The 9,811-nt window shown below is 44.5% G+C and overlaps 1 protein-coding gene across 3 annotated transcripts; it reads left to right on the top strand.

The window, feature by feature from the left end:
- The first annotated feature begins 4,878 nt into the window (after positions 1-4,878).
- On the top strand, positions 4,879-9,570 carry LOC119355474 (phosphatidylinositol/phosphatidylcholine transfer protein SFH3-like). 3 transcript variants are annotated; one of them, XM_037622281.1, is made up of 15 exons: positions 4,879-4,947; positions 5,734-5,801; positions 6,027-6,306; positions 6,393-6,492; positions 6,600-6,866; positions 6,947-7,024; positions 7,132-7,233; positions 7,331-7,380; positions 7,485-7,578; positions 7,687-7,785; positions 7,898-8,008; positions 8,359-8,464; positions 8,549-8,895; positions 9,027-9,101; positions 9,284-9,570. In XM_037622281.1, the coding sequence occupies exons 2-15, from the start codon at positions 5,756-5,758 to the stop codon at positions 9,299-9,301; spliced, it is 1,773 nt and encodes a 590-aa protein (XP_037478178.1). In that variant the 5' UTR covers positions 4,879-4,947; positions 5,734-5,755; the 3' UTR covers positions 9,302-9,570. The 3 variants fall into 3 exon arrangements, with proteins under 3 accessions (XP_037478178.1, XP_037478176.1, XP_037478177.1); XM_037622279.1 differs by having other exon boundaries at positions 4,884-4,947; positions 6,024-6,306; XM_037622280.1 differs by having other exon boundaries at positions 4,938-5,042; positions 6,024-6,306.
- Positions 9,571-9,811: the final 241 nt, after the last annotated feature.

The raw sequence follows: 9,811 nt of genomic DNA on the forward strand, positions 1-9,811 counted from the left end.
CGCGAGCTATTGATCTACAACATAATTTGCAAAATACTACCAGGACTAAGTTGATAAATTTAAGTTCAATTAATCATATTACTTAAGAACTCCCACTTAGATAGACATCCTTCTAATCCTCTAAGTGATTACGTGATCCAAATCAACTAAACCATGTCCGATCATCACGTGAGATGGAGTAGTTTCATTGGTGAACATCGCTATGTTGATCATATCTGCTATATGATTCACGCTCGATCTTTCGGTCTCCGTGTTCCGAGGCCATATCTGTATATGCTTGGCTCGTCAAGTATAACCTGAGTATTCTGCGTGTGCAACTGTTTTGCACTCGTTGTATTTGAACGTAGAGCCTATCACACCCGATCATCACGTGGTGTCTCAGCACGAAGAACTTTCGCAACGGTGCATACTCAGGGAGAACACTTCTTGATAATTAGTGAGAGATCATCTTATAATGCTGCCGTCAATCAAAGCAAGATAAGATGCATAAAAGATAAACATCACATGCAATCAATATAAGTGATATGATATGGCCACCATCATCTTGTGCTTATGATCTCCATCTTCGAAGCACCGTCATGATCACCATCGTCACCGGCGCGACACCTTGATCTCCATCGTAGCATCATTGTCGTCTCGCCAATCTTATGCTTCCACGACTATCGCTACCGCTTAGTGATAAAGTAAAGCATTACAGCGCGATTGCATTGCATACAATAAAGTGACAACCATATGGCTCCTGCCAGTTGCCGATAACTCGGTTACAAAACATGATCATCTCATACAATAAAATTTAGCATCATGTCTTGACCATATCACATCACAACATGCCCTGCAAAAACAAGTTAGACGTCCTCTACTTTGTTGTTTCAAGTTTTACGTGGCTGCTACGGGCTTAAGCAAGAACCAATCTTACCTACGCATCAAAACCACAACGATAGTTTGTCAAGTTGGTGTTGTTTTAACCTTCGCAAGGACCGGGCGTAGCCACACTCGGTTCAACTAAAGTTGGAGAAACTGTCACCCGCAAGCCACCTATGTGCAAAGCACGTCGGGAGAACCGGTCTCGCGTAAGCGTACGCGTAATGTCGGTCCGGGCCGCTTCGTCCAACAATACCGCCGAACCAAAGTATGACATGTTGGTAAGCAGTATGACTTATATCGACCACAACTCACTTGTGTTCTACTCGTGCATATAACATCAACATATAAAACCTAGGCTCGGATGCCACTGTTGGGGAACGTAGTAATTTCAAAAAAATTCCTACGCACACGCAAGATCATGGTGATGCATAGCAACGAGAGGGGAGAGTGTGATCTACGTACCCTTGTAGATCGACAACGGAAGCGTTTAGTTGATGTAGTCGTACGTCTCCACGGCCCGACCGATCAAGCACCGAAACTACGGCACCTCCGAGTTCTAGCACACATTCAGCTCGATGACGATCCCCGGGCTCCGATCCAGCAAAGCGTCGGGGAAGAGTTCCGTCAGCACGACAGCGTGGTGACGATCTTGATGTACTACCGTCGCAGGGCTTTGCCTAAGCACCGCTACAATATGACCGAGGTGGAATATGGTGGAGGGGGCACCGCACACGGCTAAGGAACGATCACAAAGATCAACTTGTGTGTTTAGGGGTGCCCCCCTGCCCCCGTATATCAAGGAGCAAGGGGAGGAGGCCGGTCGGCCCCTATAGGCGCGCCAAGAGGAGTCCTCCTCCTAGTAGGAGTAGGACTCCTGCTAGGAGGGGGAAAGAAGTGGGGAGGGAGAGGGAAAGGGGGCGCCGCCCCCCCTTCCTAGTCCAATTCGGACCAGGGGGGAGGAGGCGCGCGGCCCACCTCTGGCAGCCCCTCTCTCTCTCCACTAAGGCCCATATGGCCCATTACTTCTCCCGGGGGTTCCGGTAACCCTCCGGCTCTCCGGTTTTCTCCAAAATCACCCGGAACACTTCCGGTGTCCGAATATAGCCGTCCAATATATCAATCTTTATGTCTCGACCATTTCGAGACTCCTCGTCATGTCCGTGATCACATCCGGGACTCTGAACTAACTTCGGTACATCAAAACTCATAAACTCATAATATAACTGTCATCGAAACCTTAAGCGTGCGGACCCTACGGGTTCGAGAATAATGTAGACATGACCGAGACACGTCTCCGGTCAATAACCAATAGCGGAACCTGCATGCTCATATTGGCTCCTACATATTCTACGAAGATCTTTATCGGTCAGACCGCATAACAACATACGTTGTTCCCTTTGTCATCGGTATGTTACTTGCCCGAGATTCGATCATCGGTATCTCAATACCTAGTTCAATCTCGTTACCGGCAAGTCTCTTTACTCGTTTCGTAATACATCATCTCGCAACTAACTCATTAGTTGCAATGCTTGCAAGGCTTATGTGATGTGCATTACCGAGAGGGCCCAGAGATACCTCTCCGACAATCGGAGTGACAAATCCTAATCTCGAAATACGCCAACCCAACATGTACCTTTGGAGACACCTGTAGAGCACCTTTATAATCACCCATTTACGTTGTGACGTTTGGTAGCACACAAAATGTTCCTCCGGCAAACGGGAGTTGCATAATCTCATAGTCATAGGAACATGTATAAGTCATGAAGAAAGCAATAGCAACATACTAAACGATTGGGTGCTAAGCTAATGGAATGGGTCATGTCAATCAGATCATTCACCTAATGATGTGATCCCATTAATCAAATAACAACTCTTTGTCCATGGTTAGGAAACATAACCATCTTTGATTAACGAGCTAGTCAAGTAGAGGCATACTAGTGACACTCTGTTTGTCTATGTATTCACACATGTATTATGTTTCCGGTTAATACAATTCTAGCATGAATAATAAAAATTTATCATGATATAAGGAAATAAATAATAACTTTATTATTGCCTCTAGGGCATATTTCCTTCAGTCTCTGTCAATGGATTAATAGGTTAGTCCAAATAAAAATTGTGCTAAAAACATAAATAAATGATGTAAATATAGGATGAATCTATACGTTTGAGACGTATCACAGATCTCGTATGACTGGGCCGGTGTCAGCGTTTGGTAGATCTGTTTGGATCTGGTATTCATCCATTTTCGTTTGAGTGTTTACAGGTTTGATCATTCCGATCTACGACTTTCTTCATCAACGATGGTCGTTGCTCTGGTGGCTGGTTCCGTGGGGGCTTAGCACGACGACTTCTCGACTGTCTACTATACCAAAATTTGTCCGGCTCCGGTGAGGGAGGGGCAATAACGACCACTTGCTGAAGTGTCTATTGTCATCACTAGGTGGTTCATGAACTTGTTTGTAACTTTTGTTACCTACAATTTTCTTTGTAATGTATCATTGAAATTAGGTTTAAAAAATGGCGAATGATAGGCACCGGCGCGCCGGCCCAAAGTTTCGGCCGGTCGCGCCCCAGCCGCCCGATTGGCCCACCAAGAGCCGTTGGATCTTCATCCATCCAGGTCGCTTTCTTCCTTCTCACCCCTCGCATTCCAGATCTGAAGAAATACCCCAGACATGGCGGCCGCCAACTATCGCCGCCTCACGCAGCGCGCGGCCGCCCTCCCCCGTTTGTCGCCGTCGACAGCTGCCGCCATGCTCGCCACTGATGCTCGTCGTGGATGCTCGCACCGAAAAAAGTTGTCAAATAGCAGCTCTGTGTCGCCGCCCCTATTGAATCTTTTGAAAACCTGCTTCCAGCAAATTGAAGCTATGGTTGTAGCAAAAGTCGCTGTTACAGAAAGAATTAAACTCTGATGCAAGCATTTCTGGATGCTGGTTCCAGCAAAACAAAATTGTGGTTGTAGCATAAAAAAGCAAAAAAATTGCTGGTAAAATAGAACGAATTCAGGTGGAAGCATTTTTGTATGCTGGTTCCAGCAAAACAAAACTGTGGTTGTAGCAAAAAATCGCTGGTACAAAAAGAACGAGTTCTGGTGGAAGCATTTTTGGATGTTGGTTCCAGCAAAACACTCCGTCGGTTCCAGCAAACCTGGTCATGGTTGTAGCACTCCCCCGTCGTGGTCACCCTGCAGCTCGCCGCGATCACCAGTTCCAGCAAAAACCGGGCGTGGTTGTAGCTCCTACCTCAGCGGTTGTAGCATCCACACCAGCCGGTGGTAGCTCGCTAGCTTGCGGTTGCAGCTCGGCCGTTCCCAGCGCCATCGCTGACCATCGCCAACCTCGCCGGCTACCTGTTGTAGCTCGCTGGATGCCGTCTCCATAATCTCCACGGTCGCCTGCTCGCCCCGACTCGCATAGCAGCACCTCTGTGCCCCTTCCTTCAGACCGATGTGATTTGCAGCTAGTGGAGAGGGGGATTTAATTGCATTGGAGATCAGGAGAGGAGAGGGGATTTTGCAAGGAGAGGAGCAGGCGTTTGTGCAGATGGGGATGGGGAATGAGTAATGGAGCTCAGGGGCGAAGGGATAAGGCAGACACTAGGCGTGGGGCGGTGCGTGGGGAGAAGTAAAGAAAAGAGGCGGCTACACGAGTGAGCGGCGCGACCGGCCGAAGCTTCAGCTGGTCCGCCGATTTCAAACGTTTCCCTTACAAAATAGATCGAAAGTTTCTCTCAATTTTTTTTATGAAAGAAGTAATTGAGGCTTACGCCATGTCCTCTCGTTTTTTAGAGCGTACTACTTCTAATTACAGGACTCCAGAGCGGAGAAGTAAAAAACATAATTTATTTTTTTGGATTTGACAGACTGATCATGCCCCGTCCTTCGTCAACACCACCCGTCGCCGGCTCCCTCCTACTGTCATCGTGCGGCCCTCTCCTAATTGGCGTGCGCCCCTCGCGGCGAGTTCCCGCCACCACCCACCAAAGCCTATTCTTAACGCCCTCCCCCTTCCCCTCCATTCGCCCTCTCCATCTTCCTCCCCTCCCATCCCCTCTCCTCCTGCAGCCTCCCGCCCGGAGGTAAGCCTGCCCGTGTTCTGTCATCCTTTCGAGCGGAAATCAATTAGGAACTTGTTCTTCTGCTCCGGTTCTTCGTTTCTTTCTCTCCCTCTTTGGTATGTGGCGATCAGATTGCATCCGAGTGTTGCCGCAGTCTGTAATATTTGCTAGGTAGTGGTTTGAAGGGTGGAATTGACGATAAATGTACCTGTAGTTTGGTTTGGATTTCTGTGCCTTTAGTATTCCTGCGTTTATGCTTCTGATTAGAACCGTCTCATGCGTTTGCCGAAAATTTGTGTGTGCGTGTCTGTATTTGGGATCACGTCATCTGCTTCCCCACTTTTAATTTTCTTTTCAGACCCCACAAAGAGTTCTGCAAATATCAGGCCAGGTGGTGACTTGAAATCATTTTCATGCATGAATTTTTGAAATTTGGGGATTTTTTGTCAGATGAAGGTGGCTCATCCTTATTAGTGTTTGTTTTGATTGGGTCCTTGTAACAGCTAGAGGACACTGTTCACATGGATGCCTATAGCAACCTTAATTATGTTCTCCATTTATTACCATTTTAAAGAGCATGGTGGCATTGCCGTTTAAGGAGAAGCAGGGACACGGATTAATTATTATTTTTATCGCACAACACATTCTAGTTAACATTGGGGAACATTCTAGTTAATGATTTTTGTTTTATTTGACATTGCATCAGGCAGCAGATTCCATACTTTTTGTTATGTGTACCGACTTAGCCTCTGTCCTGCGACTATTATTGTGCATAAATATTTAACCAAAGCTATCATATCTGATCAGGTCCAGATAGGGCACACCAGACATGGCAGAAGTCCTGTCAGGACCTCCCGAGCACCATCTAAGCTCTGGTGAGAATACACATCACTGTTATAAGCATTTTCATGTTGAATAAAGTGCAATATTATAACATGATAATAATTTATCTGTTCTTAGCGTATGCCCTCTTATTATTTCTTGTGGCATATTAGTTTATGCTTTCTACTCTCGGTCATGGAAAAGCAACATGATTCTTCAAAACCGAATTTATTCTATGAAACTACACAGAATCAACTAATGTATATGACTGCTAGCAGCCTTAGATACACATTATGAAGAGAAGAGGAAATCCAATGTGGAATACTCAGAAGATGAAAAGAAAGCAATGATTGTGTCACTGAAGAAAAAGGCGATGAACGCCTCACAAAAACTGAGGCATTCCATGAAGAAGGGGAGGAGGAGCAGCAAGGTGATGTCCATTTCAATTGAGGACGAGCGCGACCCTGAGGAGGTGCAGGCTGTTGATGCCTTCCGTCAGCTTCTTGTGCTCGAAGAGCTTCTACCGTCGCAGCACGATGACTACCACATGATGCTTAGGTATTTTATCCGATATAATGGCACACCATGTTACATAACTGCACTTTTCATTTTGAACAGCATTACTGAATGTTGTGATGGTGTAGGTTTTTAAAGGCAAGAAAGTTTGATGTTGAGAAGGCAAAGCAAATGTGGTCTGATATGCTGCAGTGGAGAAAGGAGTTCGGCACAGATACCCTTCTTGAGGTAATTATAGCTACTATATAGTTTGTGATATTAAACTCTGTTTTAATTAATCCCATTTGGACTGAAGGATACAAATATCACATTTTTTATCCTAAATCTCTTGTCAGGGTTTTGAATTCGAAGAAGCTGATAAGGTCGCAGAATGCTACCCTCAAGGCTACCATGGAGTGGACAAGGAAGGAAGGCCCGTCTACATTGAACGGCTCGGACAGATCGATGTCACTAAGCTGATGCAGGTTACCACAATGGAACGTTTCGTCAAGAACCATGTCAAGGAGTTTGAGAAGAACTTTGCTGATAAGTTTCCAGCTTGCTCAGTAGCTGCCAAGCGCCACATTGATCAGAGCACTACCATCCTTGATGTGCAAGGAGTCGTACGTATCTAAACAAGTTCATGGATTAGTCCGACTGTTGCAGTTTCACTATAGCTTATTGAGATGAATCACATTTTCAGGGGATGAAACAATTTAGCAAAGCTGCAAGGGATCTCATCGGTCAGCTTCAGAAGATTGATGGTGATAACTACCCAGAGGTAATCCAAAACGGATGACAGACAATTCATCACGCTTACGTGACTAGTTTGTGCTGGATTTTGTCTAGCAAGTGCTCATTGCGTCGGTTATACATTTCTTGTACCAGACGCTGTGCCGGATGTTCATCATTAATGCAGGCCAAGGGTTCCGACTTCTCTGGAGCACAATTAAGAGCTTCCTTGACCCAAAGACCACCGCAAAGATTCATGCAAGTTTCTGTCTCTGTTAATTTTGTTCTCTAGCTATGATTCTATTTATCTTGTGTTCAGTTAAAGGACTGTTTCCTGAACTGTGCATTTGTTTAGGTATTGGGTAACAAGTACCAGAGTAAGCTTCTCGAGGTGATCGATGCCAGGTGAGAAGTAAATCTCTAATTTGTATTTATGGTTTATCAACATTATTAAACTCATAAGCTACTTATAATGGTACAATAATTGCGCATATATTTCTGTTATTCAGTGAGCTGCCAGAGTTTTTTGGTGGAACCTGCCAGTGCCAAGGTGGCTGCATGAAGGCTGACAAAGGACCATGGAAGAATCCTGAAGTCATGAAGGTAAACTCCAATCTGATCCTTTGGCCTCACATGTTATCCTATAATAGAGCATCAAATTACAAAGGACAAGGAACTAACTTCATGTTTTCTAAATACTTTGATGTGAAGATGGTTCATAGTGGTGCCGGGAGGTGTGGAAAGCTCAATCTGGAATCTCTTGATGCCGGGGAGAAAATGATTTGTGCAGATAGCACCGTTTACACGAAGGTAGTGAGAAAAAGATATTCTTTCACAAAGACATAGTCACATTAACATATTTGTCAATGCATTCGGAAATAGTAGTATTTATCCATCAGATTTTGATTTTTGTAAAATGAAGAAGCAAGATCCTTTGAACGGACAAGATGAATGGAGGAACCCCGCACGTGCCCAAATTGAGCATCCTCAACTGTCGCCTGTTCATGAGGAGCTTCTTCCTGCATTGTTTCCTGTAAGTCATGTTTCTTCACTGATTTGAGAACTATCAGTTATTTAGTTAGTGTCAAACCATGCAAATAATAAAGTCCCTCATCTCTCGTGAATTAAACAAGAAGTATAATTCTCTAGGCTCAATATTCAAACTTAGGTGGCTGCTCTAGTTCCATCTCTCAAGGAAAATTATGTTACTTATTCCAGTTTTCTCAAATCATATTTACTAACAGTTGACTTGTTGCTGATATGTTAGTTATATAATAGGGAGATTAAGGCACAAACTGGTTCTAGACTTAATACTCAGATAAATTTATCGCATATGATACACATACTCAAATTTCACTTACAATTGTTATAAAAAAATGTCAGAACCCAGGATCACCATATTCCTGTGATGTTCCAATGGTTGAGAAGGCCATAGATGCCATATGCAAGAGCCATGGGTTAACAGATGATAATATTGCCCTCACTAAAGGTTAATACCACCTCTCCACCCTGAAAATCTTTTGACACAGCACTCCGTGTACCATTCCACTGACATACTGACCCTCTTCACCAGCTGTGGCAAACGTCTCTAATGCATCCAATCCACCAATGATGGGCGGCATCATGGCCCTTGTGATGAGCATTGCGACGATGCTCCGTCTGAGCCGTAACATGCCCAGGAAGGTAATTGGTGCTGCCATAGGAGCCCAAGGCACACCGAAAACTCAGGCGCAGCAGCAATCCAAGTTGTCAGCCGAGGCCGATTACACTGTCTCCGCAAAGCGCTTTGCTGATCTTGAGGAGAAGATCATTGCACTCCTTGCAAAGCAAGCAGAAATGCCGGCGGATAAGGAGGAGCTGCTGAAGGCGGCAACCAGCCGTGTCGCTGCATTGGAAGAGGAACTTGCACGGACCAACAAGGTAATGTCTTTTCCACCTTGGTGAAAAGCAATTTCCTAGTGCACAATACCGAGGCTTCTATGTTGTCATGTTAATTCCATTACCATCATGTGTTACTTTTCCTTAAAACATGCTTTCATGTGTTTATGCAGGCTTTGCAGGAAACTCTTGAGCGGCAACGGGAGATCATGGAATACATTGAAAAGAAAAAGAAGAAGAAAGCCAAGGTAACCAAAAAACGCATGGCAAAACAAAAATACATCCTTCTTGACCGTAGTTTTGAGTTTTGACCATTACTAGCTGACGGAACTTCTCAATTGTGGTCAATCTTTTTATAAAAATGTATGAATCTCACTAAAAAATTGATATTAATGTGTTGAAGTTAATACTGCCTTTCGGTATTGTGCAGCGCTTGTTTCACTGGTAGATGCGAAGAACGGAATGTGATGTGTCCGCAAGAGGCTTTGGCTTGATGAGAGTGAGCTGGTTTTTTTGTCAGCAAAAAGTGATTCTAAGTGTAACATATAATGTTCTTTTGTTATTTTTCCTGTGTTGCTATATTTCATTGGTCGGAGCTTCTCAACCATGACATACATTATGCCTTGGCATACATTGTGACTATGTGGACGTGGTGCCAATCCTTTTCTTGTTGCTGTCAATGGTGGATGGAAATACATTATGCATTGACTTTATTTTGCTTGTTCTTAATCTATGTATTTCTCTTTAATTGATCAACTCTGTGCTTGTACCTTCGTTTGGTCTCCCCAAACTAGTGGTTTCTATGCTATTTTGTTTGGGCATAAAACGGCATGTGGGACGATATCGAGGAAGTGGAAGTGTTACCTTCATCTTTCACAGCATAAAACGGCATGTGGGACGGCATCGAGGAAGTGAAAGTGTTATGCTAAAGTGAGTGCGTGGACTTGATGCCAATAGT

Source organism: Triticum dicoccoides, chromosome 2A (assembly GCF_002162155.2).
Source record: "Triticum dicoccoides isolate Atlit2015 ecotype Zavitan chromosome 2A, WEW_v2.0, whole genome shotgun sequence".
Classification (NCBI taxonomy): domain Eukaryota; kingdom Viridiplantae; phylum Streptophyta; class Magnoliopsida; order Poales; family Poaceae; genus Triticum; species Triticum dicoccoides.